This window comes from Falco cherrug, chromosome 1, assembly GCF_023634085.1.
Source record: "Falco cherrug isolate bFalChe1 chromosome 1, bFalChe1.pri, whole genome shotgun sequence".
NCBI classification, from domain to species: domain Eukaryota; kingdom Metazoa; phylum Chordata; class Aves; order Falconiformes; family Falconidae; genus Falco; species Falco cherrug.
In genome coordinates this window covers 104,793,044-104,815,351 of record NC_073697.1, presented here as the reverse complement: position 1 = coordinate 104,815,351, position 22,308 = coordinate 104,793,044, and the positions used below count along the sequence as shown (strand labels likewise).

At 43.1% G+C, this 22,308-nt stretch overlaps 1 protein-coding gene across 4 annotated transcripts in view; it reads left to right on the top strand.

Annotated features, from left to right (window-relative positions):
- The first annotated feature begins 432 nt into the window (after positions 1-432).
- Positions 433-22,308, top strand: part of SPNS2 (SPNS lysolipid transporter 2, sphingosine-1-phosphate) — a 141,485-nt gene continuing 119,609 nt past the window's right edge. For 2 of the 4 annotated variants that reach the window (XM_055728542.1, XM_055728550.1), the window contains exon 1: positions 434-1,045. In XM_055728542.1, coding sequence (XP_055584517.1) covers positions 751-1,045 — 295 coding nt within the window. In that variant the 5' untranslated portion in view covers positions 434-750. Of the gene's footprint in view, positions 1,046-22,308 lie in introns of all 4 variants that reach the window. The other 2 variants (XM_055728562.1, XM_055728555.1) reach the window with 2 other exon arrangements.

Here is a 22,308-nt window from a genome sequence, read left to right as displayed (position 1 = left end):
AGACAGTTCAGGGCGTTGGAAGTTTTTGGGGTTTTTGGATTTGTTCTTAAAACCAGATCTGAGGGTGGGCCTGCGTGTGGCCCACGTGTATTTTACCGTTGGGCACAAGCCAGAATTGCTCGAGTCCTTTTTGTTGGCTATTTTTTCCCCAGCTCGCTACACAGTCCCGCCAATCCACGTGTTCCGAGCCCGCTGTGAAATCATAAAAGCTAGGAGACGGTAACCGACAACCTCGCCCCCACCGCGCTGCTCGGAGCCGAGCTCCGTGGGGCTGGAGCGGGGCTTTACCTCAGGGGGGCTGAGGAGATGCCAGACCCCCTTTCCCGCGCAGGGCGGGGCGGGGCCGGGCGCGCGCGGCTGCTGAGGCGGGCGGGGCGCGCGCGGGGGGGGGGGCGGAGCCGGCGGCGGGCCCCGCCCCGGCCGGGCAACTGTCAGAGGCGGCTGAGGCGGCGGGTCCCGCAGGCAGGCGGGCGGGCGGCTGAGGCGGCGGGTCCCGCAGGCGGGCGGCTGAGGCGGCGGCCGGTCCCGCAGGCAGGCAGGCAGGCAGGCGGCTGAGGCGGCGGCCGCCGGTCCCGCAGGCAGGCGGCTGAGGCGGCTCCCGCAGACAGGCGGGCAGGCGGCTGAGGCGGCGGCCGGTCCCGCAGACAGGCAGGCAGGCGGCTGAGGCGGCCGCGGGATGCGGCGTTGAGGGCGCACCGGCGGTCGCTCCGCGCGGGTTCCTGCGCGCCGCCGTTCCCCTTCCCGCAGCCCATGATGTGCCTGGAAAGCGACGGCTCCTCCGGCAGCAGCCCGGGCTGCGGCGGGCGGCTCCGAGCCGGCGACGAGGAGGAGGAGGAGGACGGCGAGCGGGGCTGCTGCGGGCGGGGTGCCGAGGGCGAGGTGCAGACCCTGTCGGGCAGGATGAACCCGCCGGCGGCCGGCAAGCACCCCGAGCGCCCGGCCGCCCGCCACAAGGCGCCGAACCTCGGCCGGGCCCGGGTGGCGGCTGCCGGCATCCTCAGCGTGGGCAACGTGCTCAACTACCTGGACCGGTACACGGTGGCAGGTGAGGGCACCCCTCGGCGTCCCTTCCCGGGCGTGAGGGGCGGGCGGCGGGGATAGCCCCTGGTCCGGCACGCCGCCGCCTCCGTCCCCCGGGGGCAGCGGGGCCGGCCGGGGGCAGCGGGGCCGGCCGGGGGGCTGCGGGTCGCCGCGTCTGGGCGGGGAGGCCTCGCTGCGGCCGGTGCCCATTGTGCGGGTCCCGCGTCGTCCCCCCCGGTATTGTTCTCCAGTGGGTCTGAATCTGATGGAAAATAAAAGGAGGTGGCCTTTGTTTGTCTCGGCTGGATGGCGGAGTAAGTGTTTGGTGGGTTGGTTTTTTTCCAGAAGGGACCGATGCCGGGCAGCGGCGGCGAACGTTACTTGATGCGATTTATGGGCTGACAGGAGAAGCGTTATTGATCTTGGGAGCGGCCCGAACGCGGTGGGTGACAGGTGCAGCCGCTGTCACATACATACAGCCTGCTGGGAGACGGGGGGACGCGACCGCTTGTACTGCTGCGGGGGGGACACCGCAGCGGAGCGTGTCACCTTTGCCGTGTCCCCGGCGAGCCCCTCCAGCCCGGAGAAGCCAGGCTGCCCTTCAGCGCTGGGCCAAGGAGGTCCCTGCTCTGCAGAGCTGCCCAGCAGGTGACGGGGGAGCTGCCCCGCAGCTTCTGCGGGCGGCGGTGCGCAGCAGCAGGGCAAGGCAAGGAGGCTGCAAGGGGCTCTGTAAAGCGCCTGGTTCTTGGGGTAAACGTTTTAAAATCGTGCACTCCCCGACGGATGCACCTTCCCAGCTGCGCTGCCTGACAGGCGCTATGCGCCTCGCGATTACTACTACTATGAAGCTTGGCTCCGAAACAAACGTGTGTGAGGATGTTTACTGTGCGGTCCCTAGAGGGGACTCCTCATTTATTCTTGTCAGGCAATAACAGCAGGCAAGATGATGATTACTGAACTTTTTCTAATTAGAAATGAAGTAGGCTTGTTGGTATTCAACTGTCTCATGTAATTAAAATATAATACATATTCTGTGTTTGGCAATACTGATAATTTTATCTTCAGAGCTTATAAAGGGATTTGCGCATGTATAAATTCTGCTCTATGCATATACATACCTTAATCACTAGGACTCGATGTGGTGTTAAACAAATCACATATTTGTTTATGCTGCATTAAAATAATATATGTTTGTAGGGCAGTGATGGAGTGCAAGGGACATAAATCTCGTCAGTGTTGTCAGAATAGGTTGGCCAGGTTGGTTTTGTTTTGTCTGGGTTAGGGAGGTGGGGGGAGGATCAAAATGAAAATTTAACTGATGCTGTTGTGGCTTAGTTTTTTAGCCAGGGCTTGCTCCTTCGGGAAATGTAAAGGCCTGTATTGGGAAGTATTGAGTACTCGGTTGGTAGTCAGTGTGTTACAGGAGGAAGCTTGAAAGTACAGGGTTGATCTGTTGTTATGGAAGGAAATTGTACTTTGCTCCATCACACTCAAACAGGATTCTTTCTGGCAGACATTTTTACTTTAATACACGGGAGAGTTTCCTTTTCAGGAAGCTAGCCCCCACTCGTGCACCCTTTTCCTTTAAAATCACTGTCTTGTTCACCTGTTTGCTCTAGTACTTTCAGCAAGACCTTTGTCATCTGATTTTTCTGCCAGTAAGAGCAGAAGGCATGGGATACTCCAGCAAAGGGAGGGAGAAGCATCTTCATTTCTGGAAAGGCTGGAGAGTGCCTGGCCAAACAGAGGATAAAAACCACCTGCCTACTGTCATGTAGTACTACCAGTCCCAATGCTATGATTTCCAGTATTTCTAGGATAAGCTCTGGTTTTATGGTGCTCGGTCACTGCCTTGTGGAATTCAGCTTCGTATCAAAGGTCTAAGATCTCAGACGTCTGACTTTTCTTTGAGGACAGAATCAAATTTTGCATGATCTTTTTGTCTTCTGTCAATTGGTACTTATTTTTCAAGCTGGTGTTTTACAAAGTGCTACTCCAAAATGGGGAATAATTTAAATCCAGTCTAATAGAAGAGACACGGTAATAAAAACGTGTTTTGAGCTCAAAACTGACTTTATAACAAAGTCTTCTCTAAAAGCAATCTTTGCTTTTATATTTTGAGTCTTCGTGCATACCACATGCTTATGTGACGTGCACTTGCATATGAATCAAGCTAGCACTTTGAATATTCAGCTCATGTCTCAAGACAGGTAATAATTAGCAAATACAACTCTTCAGACCTTCAAAGTACATTTCAAATATGAATTGTTGCAGCAACATAATAAGGGTGTTTGACACTAGCCACGTTATGGCAGGGGAAGTAGCATCAGAAGTTATGATTTACCTAAGGCCAGTGAACTGTTGTGAGAACTGAAATTAATTTCTGGTTCCAGCTCTATTTGAAACAAGTGTTAGAAGAGCAACAGTACCGATGGAAACTGGTTCCTGAGGATTCATGTCTCTAGGGTGATCCCTTCTGTGGGTTCTCTGACGTCAAATAAGAGCTGACCTTTGTCATTAACCTTTCTTGTCTTGTCTTACAAGAGGCTGTCCTCTACCCAACCATCTCTTTTAAATGAAAGTGTTGGGAGCTTTGGGATTTCTTCCTGCTGTCAAATTTCGTCAAAAGCAGGTCAGTGGACTCAAAAGTGATTAGTAGGCAGCTGACAGATGGACATAAGCAAATGGAGAATCCAGTCATGTGGGCACAATACTACAAGTACATCTTCTACCTTACTTGAAATCTTAGTTGCGATCATTTTGGTCTTCCTGGTCACAAATGCAAGTATGAAAAAAAGCAAGTATATCTATAAAATAAGTATATGCAACTATATACTTAGTCACTAGGAAAAGAAATCAAGTATGGAGCTCTTTGTTGCAAATGTCATTCGCTGGGTATCTTCCACTGTCTTCTAACATGGAAGACAGAGGATACGCATCCAGTCAACACAAGGAGATCTTACGTGCTAGAAAGAACTAGGCTGACCTCTCCTATAGCACATCTTGCTCCTGAAAATGAAAAGCGAATGCTTTTGCATTGCTAAAAAGTAAACAGCAAATGTGGTATTTCTTGGTGTTTACAGTCTGGAACAAGGTTGTTGTGTATAATTGTTCTTGGGTAATCTTTTTTTCAGGTGCAACAAACAAGGAAGTAGCTGCCTATTTCCCTAGGTTTGGTTTAATGACTTCCCAGTATGGACTAAATGAGTTTAGGATGGGATGTGCCTTTTGGTATCTGGGATGTTCTGTGACAGAACTTGAGTGTAGTTTCTGAGATACAGAACATGTACAGCTTCACACCTCACACTAAGTGGCAGCTCTTTTGGGAACACGTGGTGAAACTGGGCCTCCACTGAGGACTGACCTGCTTCTTACGGTTTAAGAATAAATTTCTTCCAATGCATTAAAAATAAAAAGACTGCGCAGTCGTAGTGGATGTTTCATTTATGCAGAGTTGGAAATTTCCAGTGTGTGTGTGTAATGTTAAAATGTAATGGTATTTGGGAGAAGCTGTCCCAGACAAAAAGTGGGAATGCCTCTGCTGTGGCTCTTCTAAGGAAAAGATTGAAAACTCTGTGCTGAACATTACTGACTTGAAGGAGATGATCCTCTGCAATTTTCTTAATAGGTCTTTGATGATACTGAAAACAGTTGCCTGTGGAAAAAGCAATCTTTCAAGAGCTATGATGTTTTGCTGCTATTAGGAAAGCAAAGAGTAAGGAAAGGGGAAAACTAGGAGTAATGAAGCCATTGTGGATTACCTGTGAATCTAGTGTGTTTCAGCCATCTGGAGATGCTGGGACATATCTTCTTCCTTAATGAAGTTTTGGGAAAAGTCATCTTGCTTTCAGAAGCTTGGAATGTGGTTTCACAATTATGCCATGGATGACCTTCTACTATGCCTGCTGTTGACGATGAAAATAGTCTTGCTTCATTAGGGTGTCACCTCCACCTTCTAATTCAGATGCTACTTCCTGGCATTTCTGTAGTGCCTTTAATTTAAACATAATGATTTAATTAAGCTGTGGAGATCTACCCAGCAAAGTAAACGAGTCTTACTGTCCCACTACAGAAGGGGAAACAGAGTTGTAGAGTGTCGGCGATTTGCCTGTGGTAATGTAGTTAGTGGCAGAGTCTTGGCTGGTGTTAGTCCATCCTTGAGGTTCTCTATCACTGTGACACAGTATGCCATAGGCTTTGGTCTGCTGTTTTTGTCCTGTAAATGTCTGTAACTTGCTAATAACCATATTTGTGTTAATTAGCCTCCCATTACAACACATAGTTGCAAATCAAATACCATTCTTTGAAGATACATACATGCAAATGGTTATTGAAAGTTGAAAGGCAAGTTTAAAACTATGTAGTACAAGCTATAACTGAAGGGTTAGGAAAGGTTCAACACTTAACTCTCAAGTACAAAGACATTCAAGAGGTTATAAGCCAAAACTTCTTTTGACTTGTGAGCTCATATTTGTGATAATAATATATTACCTCATAGCATATTTCATACTGAATGATCTTCATGCAGTCTGAGATCTCGTATATGTAACCGGATAAAGAGGGCCCCTTATCCCCGTTGTAATAAGGCTATGCTCAGTGGTTATAGTTTCAGGGAGGAAACCATTAAGTGGCAGTAAAAGTTCTTCATTTTTTGTGTGTGTCTTTTTTATTTGTTTTTTTTTTATTTTTATTTTTTGAGCTGATTTCAACCTAGGACTTGGCTGTGGAAGGAGTGTAATGTTGGAAAATATTAGAAAAGAATATTGACTGAACCTACTTGAGCCAGCAGTGCCCCTAGCTCACACATGTGAGAATTTGCAAGATGACAACAATGTTTTGCTTGACAATAGGTACCTGTTACTGGCTCAGAATTCAAGTACTGCACTGTGAGTGGAAGTGGGAAGGACTGAACCTCGTGCACATCAAAAGCAGGCAGTAGAAAGCACTCTACAGCACAGTGACAGGGGCTGTGTACTAGCATCTAGTTCTTTTAATGTTGTGTTTTCCCTGATGGCCTTTATTGCATAGTCAGCTGCTTCCTGTTTGCTGGTTCTTATGCGAGTTGGCAGGATTTGTTGCAGAGTATTTTACATTTCAAGCGAAGTCTTATTATGTTTAATCATAGTATTTTTCTTCCTTGTGATGTAGGTTTGCCAGATAGTTACTATCTTTGTTATTATGTGCAGATTTTCCTGTTTGACTCTGAGATCCTCTTTCATGCATGTTGATTAATTTTATCCCCAAAGCATCCAAGTCATCACAGTCAGTGAATATGGCCTTTATTACATGGAGTTAAGATCCTCATAAATACTGAGTGTGTTCTTAAGAATAATGTGATTATCTTACTAGTCTCTTGATCTCTGAGACTGTCAATATCAGAAGCTGTGTGGAAAAGCTCCTTTGGTCAAAAGTGTGGGAATTCTGTAATCATTCCTTCAGGACTTTTTAGATACTATGCCAAGCTGCAATAGGGTTAAATTCCATCAGTCAACTTGTTTTTAGTTGTTCCTATTTATTATGCATTTATTCTTTATTGCTTCTGGTAGACTGTACATCAGAAGCAAATAAGCTGCTGATTAGGTAGCATGGTGGGCTACTAAGCTCAACAGATGTTATTAAGAGCTAGTGACTTTTCCCCTAATATGAAATCCCATAGCTTTTGCTTGGGCTTTCAAGTGCTGAGGAACTTGTGATTGAAAGGTGTTACGATGTGTCACCTGAATCAAGTAAGTTTTGGAAAAGTCTTGGAGGTTCCTTACAGCTGTTAATAAAGACTCATGGTACCTATTCTGAAGATTCAGGGGGAAACCATAATTTTATTTTACAGACAGAAATTAGGAAATACAGAGATCAGAGCTCTTTCTGACTTGCTTGTTTGCATCGTCATTGCTTTATGTGTATCATAGACCAGGACATCATTGTGCAGCTTCTACTGAATCAGATGGTGCACCCAAGGTACTTACAATCCATGTACATCAAGAGATGCCAGAGAGCTGTAGGCCATGAGTAGGAGAGTCTGAAGGAGACAAGAGCAGTATTGGTTACTGTAAGGGGCCCTAGGAGATTAGCAGATATGACTTACATTGTTGGAAGTGTAGCTAAAGAGTGAGGAGGAATTTGAAGGTAAGTGTTTACAGACAGCATCTACCAAACATGATGAGCACCACAGGAGAAGGCGTGAAGATGTCTGTTGGAAATGGACGATGGAGGATGTCACACGTCTGCTGGTTGAGAGAGTTGTTTGTGGAAATTGGTGCTAGGGATATAGGGTGATGAATGTTCTAAAAAGAAAAAAAGTATGTTCAAAATGAGTTCTACAAAGGACCTGTGAAGTGCCTATGGGGCCATGGGGGTTAATGGAAATTGAGCGAAATGGGCTTGGGCTTAGAGCCCAGAGAGGTGTAAGTGAGGTGAACAACTTCTGGTGGTTTCCAGAGAAGTTTGGGTACAGAACTTGGTGTGGACCTCTCTTGAAAATTTTATTTTTGGTGAACTGGTCAGAAAGTCAAGAAGTAAATCTGAGACAGGTACAGGCAAAATAAAACTCGAAATAAAACAGAAAAAACCCAAACCCTTAGTTCTGAGCTCTTTACTAGAACCTCCCTTTGAGTCTGTTACTATTAAAATAGTTCGTGCTGCTATTTATAAACTGGACAAATACTTTACTTAGTATTGGCACGCACAGTAGGCATCTCGTATGCATTTTTTTCTTTTTTTGACACATCTGTTTTCATTGTTGTTTTGTGGGTGTTTCTGTTTTATGTAACCCAGCTATTTCTGTAGGGTTGCAGGGAGAGGAAGTGAAAGGGAGGGAACGCTGATTTCCATCCACTTTTACAGCAGTGTAAGTAATCAGGAAAGTGAGAACGTAAGGAAACCTGGCTGACTGAAGGGATGTAGAATCCTTCACTTCTGAGGTAGCTTCCCTGGACCTGTTGCCAGTCAGGAGTGGCTCAAGGTTTCCTTTGGAAGGCTCTTACATGGGCTGTTCGGGAGCCTCTGGTGCTCTCTTTCCACTCTTTACAATGCTGTGTGTTTTAGGAAAGCCTCCACAGAAGGCACGACTGGGAACCACCACGTTACCTCAAAATACGAAATGACAGAGTAAGCCATTGAGTTCTTCTGTCACGTTGATCCTTCTGGACAGCAATGAGGCATATCGTGAGAGCACTGTGGCTGCTCCCACCTGTTCTGTACTGCTTTTTTTGAGGGAATAAATATCAGTCATCCTTCTCCAGAACTGCTGATCTTCTACCACAACTGAAATCATAGAGCAATTTTAGCTGAGGGGAGAGAAACATAGAAGAAAAACTCTGCTTTATGCCTTGCCAGACCTAAATTCAGGCTTCAGCAATATCAACAAACCAGGATTATGTTGTTGGTGAACACTATTACCTCTTACAGGCTTTTTTTTTTTTTTTAATAACTTTTCTATGCTTTTGCTGGTGGCCAGCAACTGCAGTGGCTGAACAGAACAGCAGAGGGAAAAGATCAGGGTTTATACGGAGAATAGCTGCAGCGGCAGCTTGGAGCTTGGCTGGCAGTATGAGAGAACCACATGCTGGAATGAAAATCCTTTCAGCCTTGGCATGTGATGAATTTTTATTTTAAGGCTGCATTGAACCAAAACTGCAGTAATCCATTTTACTCCTTGTTCAGGCTTCTGTGAATAATTATGTAAATAACAAAACACAGTTAATTATTTGTTTCATAGCTTCCCATTTTCTTTATTTGTATTAGAAACATGTCGTTACTGTCTTAGAATATGAGCCTTGTGTTCTTGGCAAGGTGGAAAACAACAAGAGTGGGTTAACTGAGAGAGGCAACAGGACTTGTGTCTGTGTGAAGCCTGCAGGGCTTGAATTAAACCTCCCCGAAGGTTAACTTTGACTCCTGTGGCTGTCCTAGGATTTGATGATCTGCGCTCTCTGCATATTCTCATTTCAGAGAAGTGATCCTTTGGGAGAGTGCGCCAACAAAGCAGTGAAGATCTGTAACAGGGGGGACTTGCCCTGCTGTTGATTTGCAATTTTCACTTCTTTCTGCCTGTCACCTCTGTATTTCATGATTTGTGCCTGTGTGGTAGTGATGACCTTGGGCATTTTGCATTTATGTTGGCATACACATAGTTGCTTTAGCACATTTTTGCAACTAGCGCAGTTTGGGAAGTTTACAAACCACTGTGTGCTCTTGCTGTGTATTTCTTTAGTGGGACTTTTCATCTGAAAGTGTGAGACTATGACAGGATTGTGTGTGTGTGTGCCTAAGATACTGGATTCTCATTTTTACATTGCCTTTAGTGTTGGGTAGTTTTCTCTAACAGGCTTGTGCTTGTAAACTTCATCCTAGCCAGACCCACTGTGGCTCGGATGTCCTGAGCAGCACAAGTTAAATAATATGATGTGACATCAGCTGACCAAGTGACATGATAATCCAGACTTCAGTAATTGAGCAGGTTGGTGTATGATATGTTGGTTATGAGACACTGAATCAGGGCTGCTTAAGCACTTTGAGGCAGGGACTAATTTTGTGCAGTTCCAGGCATGCTGTCAGTGCTAAATAATAATTAATACAGAATTGCAACACTATTAATAAATGCTGATTGTGTAAGTTAGGAAACAAAATATGCAATAAAGAAAAATGATTTCTAATCCACCAGTGTGGCTCATAAAGAGTGGTCATTGCATGTATTTGTGTGTTAAGCTATTAGATCTCAAATATTGCTGAAGCTATAATGTAAAAACATTTATAATAGTCATGCTATTTCTGTCTAGCAGCCAAAAATGCTGACTAGCTTTCAGGATAACAATCTTTTATATATTCAGGAAACTAAATACCCAAGGGCCACCAGTGACTGACAGTTACAATGCTCTGATTAAAACTGACAGTTCCTGATCAGCTCCATCTTGGATATGTTAGTTCCTTCAGTGGTGGGGAAGAGAAGAAGGAGAGCAAAAAGCAATGTAGTGTGGTAGTATTAGGAGATAAGACTTTTTTTTTTTTTTTTTCCTCCCCTTTGCAATTTTTGAGGAATTTGTAACTTGGAAGTACCAAACAAAGTACCTGAGTAGCAGTGCTTGGAAGGGCAAACACTGATCTCTCTGTGATGACTTTCCTATAACAATATAGGGGAAATACTAAGGTGTTGGTTTCTAGTTATTGGTTTTTGACTATAACAACAATGTGCTGAGACTCCTGAGCTTCTGATGATCAGTTAGGCTATGGTGTTCGGGGCACTATAAAGTGTGTATGTGTGTTTTATTCCCAACTGGTACTAAGGCAAGGAAGGTAAGTTTTATTTTTTTCTCTAAATGGGAGGTATCCTGGTGGCTTTGTTCATCTGTGCTTTCATACAGACTTCATAAACAATTACACAATCCCTAATGAAAAACCTTGAGTCACTGGTCAGAAGGTGAGGTTGTTGGGTGCTAATTCTGGCCAAATGTGGGGGTGGCACCCACTCCACAGTGAGTTTATCTTTTGCCCTTTCTTCCCTGCCTTTCTCCCCAACAGCATTTCTTGGCTGTTGAGGGATAACCAACTTGATTTCGTTTACCTCTGTGCTCATTTAATCTGCTTTTCATATGTATGAAGGTGCTGGATGCTTGTGAGCAGCTTGCAGTGCTTCCCTAGTACATACTGTTGTGTGCTTGCTGTCTCTGTGGTGTACTTTGAACTGTACAGAAGTGCTGAAAAAGCAATAAAATTAATGAGTTTGCTGCTCTTGCCTATTCCATTATAGCAGGGTCTTGGTCCAACTGCTAAAATTTAGGGTCACTTGCTATTTCCTTTATAAAACATACATTTTTAGGTAATCATAATTTGCACCTCTTACATGTTGGCAAATTCCAGCTTGGCATAAATGGATTTGCTCACAGTTATTTTGTAAGCTTAGATGTATGACCAGTTATGGAAGCTAGTGCACTGTTTTATATGTGCTTTAAGACCCATGAAATTGGGTAGACGTTTTACTACTTAAATAAATTTGGGGGTCAGAGTCTTTAAGTCTCTGGGACTGCGGACACTGGAGAAGTAGGGCATCTTTCTGAACCTGGACATCTCAAAAGTTACAGCTGCGGTGCAGGGAGAACAGCTGTGCTTCCAGGAGCTTAATTCTAGTGCAAACACATCTCTTGAGTTGCTGCGTAGTGCCCTTCCAGAGGTTCTTTGTCTCGTGTCATGCTTCAGTAAAGCTCTTAGAAGCTAAACCCTTTTCCAAGTGGGGTTAAAATTATGTTTGTCCTTAAAGGTGTGCTAAGATGCATGTGATATTAAGGCACATTTTTGGCAGCTATTCAAGGTACAGTGGGTGTACTTTAAGTTATTACAAAGCTACCAAAATTACCAGATTTTTGGACTGTGGATCAAGAGGGATTGCAACAGTAGCTGAAGCAGAGAGAGGTAAATCACTTTTGCACTGCCTTTCATTGTTCTTGTTAAAGTTCTCATTTGGAAGTGACTCAAAATTAGTAATGCTTCTGTAGTCATACTATGTTCAAAAATACATAATGGTATAAATGTCAAACTCTGTACATCACTGCAAGCTTACATTTGCCTCACAAGTATATATTTAAATCACTTGCATTGGTGAAAGACAAGAATATTCTTTAACAGGAATGAATTAGCAGTAGAGCTAATGTTTGGACAAAAACATGAGTTATGTGAGTGACTGGATAGGGGCTTCTATCTGTAAGCACATGCAATACAATCTGAATTGTGATTTAACCTTCTTGATTTAAATATTTAGTGAAGGATGGTATAATAGAGCTTGATGTTTTCCATATCGTTGTGGTTTAACCCATGGTTAACCATATGATGTCATATGGTATAGAATATCCCCTGGGTCAGTCGGGGTCAGCTGTCCCGGCCATGTCCCCTCCCAGCTCCTGGTGACCCCAGCCGGCTTGCTGGTGGGGTGGGGTGAGGAGCAGAAGGGCCCCCACGCTGTGCAGGCGCTGCTCAGCAATAATGAAAACATCCCTGCATTATCAACGCTGCTGCCAGCAGAAATCCCAAACACAGCCCCATACTGGCTACTGTGATGAAAATTAACTCCATCCCAGCCAAAACCAGCACACAGGTGAATAGGAGATACGCTCACCACCATTTAGGAATTACTGGACTTTGTAACCTGATGATGTTTGGTTTTATTCCCCGAAGACTTGTGCAACTGAAGAACGAGCTAGTCTTGAGTGGGAGAGGTTTCCTATGCAATGGCCATCTGTAGCAAGAGGTTTGTGTGTACAGAACAAGCCCAGCAGTGGGAGAGTTCGGGTTGTATAGTTTGTCATAGGCAGTAGCCTCTGGTCTCTGCACAGACTGCCAGAAAGCAAATGGTGTGGACATCACTAGTTAGTAGATTTAAATCATTGATCTGATAATTAAGCTGTTTGTAAATGTCAGTAATCATGCTTTTGGCTGGCAAAACCAGTATTTTTCATCCCTTTAGTTTTCTTGGTAGATTAAAATAAATATATGGATCTTGTTGCTTGCATGAGTTTAGCTTTATGAAGGAAGCTGGTAAGAAGAAAATTTATTAGTAGCACAGTTTCCCACTGTTTTCAGGGGCTTCTTTTGTTCTGCAGGAATAGGGTTTGTTTTTTCTTCTCCCCCCCCCTTTTTTTTTATATCAATACCACTGACATAATATAGAAGATCACTGTTTGTAGCTTCCATTCCAACATGTGGACTCCAGTTGCCTTTGCAAGTATTGGGTTCTAAAGAAAGGAGACCTAAAATACAGATCTTACAGTCATACGGAACGTTTCTATTTTAAAAAATAGGTTTATAAGTATGGTAGTTCTAAAATATATCTGCTCCTTTATAATTACACACTTTAGATTATTAATACATATAATTTTGAAAGTATAATTTAGACTCCGGTAGGTAGTGTCGTGACAATTTTAAGGTAGGTTTTTAAAAAAATTGTGCCTAAATATTCTCAACAGGCAATTTTCTTCTTTAGTGATATTCTTGGGTTTAGTCTGGAAGACATGATCTTCCACTCTGGTGTTGGGTTTTTTTTTGTTTTGAGTTTTTTCCCTTTTTACCCAGGATGCAATAGAGAATGAATTGTTTCGTCTTCTAAAGAAACAGTCCTGGGGTGCTTTGATAAGATTTCAGGGCTAGAGGGAAGCAAGAACACACTTAGGATAGTTTTAGGAAGTAAAAGTCTCCTGGCAGCTCTTAAAAAGCCAGGTAGTAAAAGACTTGGTTAGCGATGGACTGAGAGAGCGTAGCACCTGCAAGTGTTGTGGACAAAGTGTCAGTCTGTGCGCGTGGTGGTGTGTTCACACACAGATTCCAGACTCCTGCTCTGTGATGTTTCTTTAACAGATTAGTTTCCCTTTAAATCTGGGATAGCATCTTTCCAGTCAGAATTGCTATGCGGTGTGTGGTTTGCTGAGGGGAAAGCAAGTAATTTTTTGTCTACCAGAGGATCATGCCATGTCAGCTGTCTGATCCCCCTGTAATTTTGCTCTGGACCACTGTTCAATCCCCCTGCTGCTGAGACTGCAGCTGCATGCGCCCTTTAAGTTCAGCATGGGTGCTTAGAGGGTCCTCACTCTTTCTTTCCTTCTCTCCCTCCCCCAGGCTCTCGGTTGTGTGTAATCAAATTAAACAGTAGCCCCAGCCCCAGTGGAGAAGAGCTCCTCTGTTAGAAAGCTGTCCCTCTAGAATCTGCGCACAGATTTCATCATTTGCACCTGCCATTGCTGGCTGCTGATATGACCTTGTGTGCCAGCAGCCTGTGCTGATAAGCATTCCCTGTTCCTTCTATCTCAATTAGTGGTTTTAAGGACACTTAATTCCTTGCCAGTCTTCTAAAGCTTGTCTTTGTCCATAAACACTCTGCATTATATTTTTACAGGGTCCAGTTGAAGAGTGCTTTCACAGCATGTAATGAAAGCTCGAACGGGCAGTGTTCTGAGGTTTCTTTTAAATACATAAAGAAAGGCAGCAACCCAAATCACCAGCAATTGGTGTCAAGTGATAACTGTGCAAGGATGCTGGGTCATTCGAGACAGTAGCAGTCACTTGTGGAACACTACAGACTTCTATGAAACCCACTGTAGGTTGGGAAAGCCTCTCTCGCTGTTTCTATTCAGATCTTCTGGGCATTGTGCCTTCTCTGGGGTACAGGGCTGCTGCCTTTCCCCCAAGCAGCACCCTGCATGCCTGGGACACCTGCCTGAGCAGCTGCACTTTGTTGGGTAGGATCAAGGTGCAGCAGCATGCGAGTGTGAAATGGCCATGGGGCTGTGAGACTTGCCAGGTCTGCCTGCTCTGCACAAGTCCTCCCGCTATCGTTTTCACTGCCTGATGAACCCCATGGAGTCAAACCAACACTTTTTCATTTGAAACCACTGTCTCAATCACTACGGACCCGAGCTTTCCTGATGTCATGAAGCCACCTCATTAAAACATTTTACACTTCAAAGCATTCACTTGTTTCAATCCAGAATTCTTTGATTCCACACAGGCTTTATATCCCTTCTATCACTGAAAATCATCCAGAGAGCATTGTGCAGTGGAGCTTTCTAAAAGCCCTGCTTAGCCTAAGCAGAAAACTGTGGCATTTGGTTTCTGTTGGGGTTGGTTGCTGCAGCCTCCTCATTGTGGATAGTTTTCAGGTGATGTTTGCATTTGGGTATTGCAGCGTAGCTGTTCCTGTGGAAGGGTGAATCTCTGTGTCAGAATTGGAGAAGGCTGGTGGAACTGAACGTGGTGCAGCTTGCCTTGTTGCTTCTGCTATTGCACTGTTAAAAACATTAATCTTTTTAGTTGCTAAATTTCTCCCATTAGTGATGGCTAAATGTAGTTACTTATGTACAAGCAAGCTCAAACAATGGAAGATATATGAAATATGAAGCCTTTCTTTGTGCTCGGGTGGGAACATTTATCTTGCTTTGGTGAGGAATGTTCACCTCACATTTCCGAACATTGTATTCAGCAGATGAGCCGTTTCCTCTTTCTCCTTCGGGTTTTGGTTTCTCCTCTGGAGACGGGGGCTGAGAGGCCACGCTTAGATGAACTGTTAAAGTAATTATCAAAACGAACAGGCATGGTTTTAAAGATGCTGTTGTGTGATTTTATTGTTACTGAGTGGAGGGGGTTGGAAATTGGCTTGGTTCATTTTTTGTTTTTCCATGGTTCAGTCTATTGACACGTAGATGAGCAAAAGTCACATTGGGAAAGAGCTGCTTTTTGACTGTAGCAGTGTCCCCAGCTGGAGAGAAGACTGAAGAATGCAAAGGAACCTCAAAAAAAACCCAACAAAAAACAACCAAAAAAAACCCTATAGATGACAGCCTCCTGTCAAGCAGCATATTTGCAAAGATTATGGACTTTTTCATGTTTCTAATTTTATCTTTGCTGGGTGACTGTCACTGTTAAATGGCTGAGAAACGTCCTTGTACAGGCATGGCCATAATGTCACACATCCTAAGGTAATAGGAGTAAATTATGGGGAAACTGTTCCTAAACAGTTGCTCTCGGCCCGATTTCATGGAAACTTTAACAACAAAACAAATACAAAACTTTTTTTTTTTTAAAAAAAAAAGCCCTTAAAAACAGAGATGAGGTTAAAAGGAGACTGTGTCTAATTTTGTTAGCGTTGTGGTCCTAATTTGTCGCTTCTGGTGACTTGAATTCCTCACAAATTGCTGGTTTGTCTGCAGATCTGTAATTCCCACATGCTGTAATTTTGCCCTTAGAAATGTTGGCCACTGGTAGCTCTCTCTTTCTGAGCTGGAATTCTGAATATTTTAAACTCCTCAGCTTGGTCTTTTTCTGTTTAATCGAGGTGGAGATGATTGCATCTCAGGGAGGGCTGAGAAGATGAGTTGTGCTGTAGCAGAAAGCCTTGAGAAGGCAGTGGCCGTGAGTGGGGTGCTGGGGTGCAGAAGGTGCTATGTGTAAAGAAGGCGCTTGGTTTGCGTGTTGGCCCTAGAGAAAAGTTTGTGGTTTTCGGCAGCAGTGTAACCATCCAGCAGAAGGATGTGCTGGAGAATCAGGCTGTTCTCTTCTAGGATACTTAACAATGTGAAATCAAGAGCTACTGCAGGAAAAATTCTGAGATGCTTGCTATGCAAAATCCAGGAATCTCCCAAATAATGTGCTCTGCTTTTTAATTCCTATTAGCTAGTGGAAGGGTCAGATATTGCGATGAGCCCTTTGCTGGTTTGAAATCACTAGCTACATGCTTTGAGTTTCAGCTAGCCCTCAGTCTCTGGGTTTAGGCCATATGTTTAATTGTTATGTCATAAACTGAAAAAATATGTCATTTATTATAAAGTCTGAAAACCTGAAATGCTGAGATGAAAGTGCAACTCAGATCCAGCTCTCCTTTCATCTGGTTTTCATCGTTTCTCTTGGGTTTCATCTTGGTAGTTTTTTTGTTGGTGGTTTTGTGGTTTGTTTTTTTTTAGGAGCCCTGAGAAATTAAACCTTATTCTTTGTAGTTTGCTTTTTACATCGATTTTTATCCGTTGGGCATCCCCTTTTGTTGTTATAACTGTTACTACTCATAGCCTTAGTATGGATTTCTCAGGTAAGAGGACATGACAAGTAAATGCAATTAACCAAACCATTCAGATCTTCAAGGGCTTATGATGTAACCTAACCTCAGGATGGAGGTTGGTCTTGAAGTACAAAGATCCTTTAAGCTCCAGATATTTTTACTTTTCTGCTCAGCTCTAAAATTTAGTGGAGTTTTGATGCTTGCTAAAGTAGTCATGGATGCTTCTTAAACAGATCTGAGATGCCTGGGGAAGGCTTTTTGGTTATACACTAATTATGTATTATTTCCGTTTTGGGGATTACAATTAAGAACACTTTCATTCTGTGATCTGTGCAGACGAGTAACAAGGACTATTGGGAGAGCAGAGCCCTTTGCTTAGCACATGGACCACCTGCGCCATACCTATATGCACAAATTCCTTTACTGGCCTTTCCTTACGTATAATAGGGCTCTCTGCTTCTGAACAAATTAATGGGCAGAATTATTTAATATGAAGCAGAAGACTGGGCCTAAGGAGTCTGGAGGCTGCCCATGTGGTCCAGCAGCAGCAGTAACAGTGCTGCAATGCGCTTCTGTGCAGTTCCTGCTACAGCAAGAAGGCAAAAAACCGCGTTCTGTAATTTTACGAAAGAGGAGTGTGTAATTTAAGCAAAATGCTTTACTTGATAGGCTGCAACCATTTATTTTTCAAACGTGCTGTGAAACGTTTGTAGTGGGTTTGTATAAAAATGTTTGATTGTGAAGGAGGAATGTTTATTTTGGGTTGAAAAGTTACAGAAAGGAAACAATATTCATATCTTGATGGAAGTTGAGTAACGTGAAGTTCATAAGGAAAATAGCTGGGCTGAAGTCTCTTCATGGTAGCGTGAATACAGGGCAGTTGCAGAGTGTTCTTTACTGTACAGCTAAGATCAAGATTTTACTACTTTATTTTCCTGTGTTAGAAAGGCTAAATGGAAGAAGGAACAGTGAACTCAAGCTAGGTTTTGGACACTGCCATGAAGTATTGCTGTTTTTATTACTTAAGAGTCCTAAGGTCCACAAGAGTGGATCCTATTGCAGAAGTGGCTGTGCTCTTTAACCCTGCTGCATCCTGTAAGTGGTGCTGGAAGCAGGACAGCAAAGAGCAAAGGGGTAGGGAGGAGGCTCTGTCGTGGCAGGGGAATTCAGCAGGAATGTGAGGAATACAGATGGCCCTTGTTGCAGAGTGACTGTCCTGCAGACCTGCTGCATGCTCTTGGGTAACGGGACACAACCTCTCTAGCTCTGCTTTCCCACCTAGCACAGCAAGGCTGTCCAGCATATAAGAACTCCTCACAACAAATCAATACTCACAGTGGTCCTGTAAGTTGTTACTGTTCATATCATAATGCTGTTGATGATGCTGATGTCTGCCTTGTGTTTGGAAACTGAGAACAGCAACTAAAGAGGTCAATCCTGAAATGGCTTCTCAGCAAAACAAAGGTATCTTTTCATCTACTTGCTCCAGTTTTCAAGATGCTAGAAAAATGCTGATGCTCCCCTAACTGCCTCTTGTTTGGCAAGCGCTTTCCAGTGTGGCAAAGCACCATGCTACTGAAAATGAATAGGCAGTTAATTTGTGAATGAGTTGACTTGCATACCTAATTTCCTTTCACACCTCTTGTTTGCAGCTGATGTTAGGGAAAGCTTCATGTTTTAATACACACTGTGTTACACTGAGAGTGAGTGAGCATGTGTGTGAAATGGAGAAAGGGGGTAAGAACTTTTATGTAGAAATATGATGATGGATGGCACTTAAATACCTGTACTTTGACAGAAATTGATGATGTAATTCAGAGCATATCAGTTAGTATGAAGGACTTGAAAAGGAAATCGATACAATTCAAAGCACTTCAGGAGATTCTGGAACTGGTTTGCATCTAGCTGGAGCAGTGGAGGCGAGGATTAGAACATGCTTCTGCTGAAGTAACGTGTTTGGCCATTTCTGAAGGCTTGCTTGAATATTTGTAAGCAGTAGCATCGTTAATTTTGTCATATAAGGCAAATTAGTTATTGTTTTCTTCAGGGAGGAGAAAGTAAAGGAAAACCACACATTTCCCTTTCCCTTCCAGGTGCTTTTGCTCCCCTCGAACTGCAGGTGCAGCCACACTTTGGCTTTGGCACATAACTTGGGGAGCAGCAGCAAGTGGGTCAGGGCAGGGTGGGTAGGTGGAAATAAGCAGGGAACTGGGGCACTGTGATGATCAGATAAGAAAAATAAAGCAATTACATTTTTGTAGGTGTAGGACCCCTGACAAATAATGGGTCCTTTAACAGGCCAAATAGCCATGGAAGTATTTTGGTAACAAAGCAAAAGGCAGAGGATTTTATTTACTTCTAGCTTTACAGGCACAGGGCTTGTTTCGCAGCAGTTACATGAAAAGGAGGGACTTGAGTTGCTCAGGATGGAATCATAGAATTATTTAAGTTGAAAAAGACCTTTAAGATAGAGTCGAACCGTTAACCCAGCACTGCCAAGTCCGCCACTAAACCATGTCCCTAAGTGCCACATCTCTTTTAAATACCTCCAGGGATGGTGACTCAACCACTTCCCTGAGCAGCCATTTCCAATGCTTGACAGCCCTTTTGGTGAAGAAATTTTTCCTAACATCCAACCTAAACCTCCCCGGTGCAACTTGAAGCTGTTCCCTCTCATCCTGTCAGAGGGATAGAAACGGTTTGTTGTTTTCTTGTATTCTTTTATTTCTCTTTCTATTAACCTGTGGACTTGTTGTCTTGTGTCTGAGCAATCTTTTCGTATTAGGAATCATCATTGTTCTGTTTGCAAAAAATAAGTAAGAGTGGGGGTGTCTGATGGACATTTACACCTTGGAGATAATAATTGCCACAGCTGCAGCTACAGTAATGATAAGGCCTTTTAAGTTTGCCACAAAACTTAGAAATAAGTACTTTTTGGGTGTAATTCAATTACAGTCTGCGTTTGGAACCTGTGGGTTTTTCTCTGTTTTGGGGTGTTTTTCTGCAAAACCATGCAGTTTTATAAAGTTTGGTCTTCAAGAATTCGGTAACTGCAGTAGCAGCTGCTTTAAGGAGAGTGCCAAGTCTCGCAAGGGTAAACAAACTTATAGGAGATGGCAGTTCTTAAATCCTGCTTCTTAAAAGTTAGGACTGATTCTGTAAGCGTTTCTTTAAAAAGCTGCAGCATGAGGCAGAGTTTATGCTGTTGTCAGATGGGAAGCTAAAACGTAACAAGTGTCTGCTGTTGGCTCCAAAAAGATTTGCCTTCTGTGGAGCTTCTGTGAAGCTTCTGCTTTCCTTGCTGAAGTGGGAGGCTTCTCATGACGCCATCTACCTTTACCTCCATTAACCTCCTTCCTTCAGTCCTACTTTCAAGATTCACCTTGAATTGGCCTATTTCTCGAAAACTTGCTGTAAAAATAAGTAATTAAACATTACATAAGCATAAAGTTTATTAGAGAGTATGTTGTAGGAAATCAAGAAATCCTTTGATCTTTTGCATATTTGATTAAATAGTTCTTGCAGTCTGACTGCCGTTAGGTTTCGACTATTTTGTTGATGCTCCACCACAGCAGAAATCTCACTCCAGCTGCATATGCGAAGGGTGTAAACATCAGAACTAGCAATTTTCTTCAAGCATTTTCTTTGCATTTGAATGGAGCACACAAAAAAAGGCATCTGATCTGACAAGCAAACCTGATGATGGCTCTAGGAAAACAGTTTTTTGTTTTTGTTTTCAAAGCAATTTCTGCAGTTTTTCTCCACTTCTGTATCACAGTTTAGTTGAATGGAGCTGTATTATGCCTCTAGCACACAGCAGGATCCTTGTGTCTATAGATGTTTTATGCAGTCTTTTCTTTGTGCGGTATCCTAGGGTGGTGTGCCTGAGGTGAATATTTTCTTTTCTCCTTACCACCAAAAAGTGGCATTAATAACAATATAAAAACTAGGAAATTACATAAAAAAGAAGGTGAGAGTAGGATGGAGTATGGCTGCATTTTGACAAATGTCTTAGTAATTCCTAACCTCCTGCATCTTCTAACATGTAATATCTTCTGTTGTTCCTGAATATCTGCAGTCCTCCTCTGGGCCCTTGGAGCATCAGATGATAGGGAACAGCAGCTTGTGACCCCACCTACAAGGAGATGAATTAACTGTGTTCTTTGTAATTCTGGATCTTTTAAAATTAATTGCAATAGATTTCTCTCAGTCTCTGCCCTTTCAGATATCAAGTTGTGTTTTCTTACCTATAGCAGACACTTGGTAGCAATGCAGCTAAGTAAAGAAAGAAATTTGCAGTCAGTTCAACATTGGATAGTTATGTGTGTAGTTTTAAATAATGGTCATATAGAAGTCAAACTACTGATCACGTTTCTGAACACAGAAGGAAAACATACTATATTTGGCTTCAGTTTTTAGTGTGCATGGAGCAGTTCTGTTTCCTCAGCGTCAGTTCCATCACAAAGTGGGAGCAAAATGAGCAGGATGAAACTAAAATCAAATCACGGGAATTTGAGTTGACACGAAAGGGAAGTTTCTTAATTGAGGGAGGAACAGTCCAAATACTCTAGCAGCAAAAAAAAAAAGTTAAACTGATTCAGAGAGCAATTTTTTCTGAATATATATATCTTACAGGCCTAGTAAATATAGCATTTTAGGATTTGATTATACTTTCATATAAAAATCTCTCATTTGAAACAGTGCCTTGAGAAAAGGACAGATGGTAACTCACTACTCAACTTCTGTAGTGAATAAACGGGTGATCCTTCTGGCTGTTAGCAGTTATATATTAGGAGGCTGCTAATATTCCATGTGTTTGCTACATGTCTTAAACTTCATGCAATGCTGCAGCACTGTGATAGGTATTAAAAAGCAGTAGATACGTGATAGGCAGTTTTCCAGCCATTTTTGTTTTCTGTCCAACTTTTCAAGAACAACCAGCTATGTGACAGTTCCTCAAAATTGCATCAATTTCCTCGAGGATCAACAGGTGCCTTATAAGCATGCCTGAGGTATTTCAAGTGAGGTGTTAATGAGACTCATTTCCTAGGCAGATTGATGTTCCAGATTAATACATGTATTAGCACAAATGATTTTCCCCTCAGTAACTTCTAGTTTTCGATATAGTTTTGATCCTTAAGAAGTTTAAGTCTGTGGTTGGGGACTGCAGGAGCCTGATGAAGAAGTATGAACAAGACTTTCAAGGTGATCTACTTCTGAGTTTTTGTTCCTTATTAATTACCATTGTTGTAATGAACAGGTGGCTAGTATAGTGAGCAGAAGTAGCATAAAGAACAGAACAGTTTTTCATATTTCTAAGAAATGCATGGCAGGTAAAGAAAGCATACTGGTTTGTTTCCTTTCCCAAACCACTTGCATTTGGTCCTTCCCCACTTCCATTTTCTCTTCAGTGCCAAACCGGGCAGAGCATAGCGAGTGTGCAGCTTTGCAGTTGTGCAGAAATCTCTTTCAGTGTGCCACAGAGAGAGGAAGAAATTGAACAGCATAGATGGAATTCTCTTTTGTTTGATTTCCTTCCTCATTGCTGCTGTCATGAACACATGAAAATTACCTCTAGCAAAACACTTAAGCTGAGATGTAATCTGCCGAGGGAATTTGGGCATACAGTACCTGCTTAAAATAACAATAAATCAGACAGTTGGATGCCATATTCTCAGTGCAGCTTTGAAAGTCTCTGGCTTGAAGTATAATTACAAATAAGATTTAAACAATGCCACTTATTTATACAAGCTGGCTATGAGTCA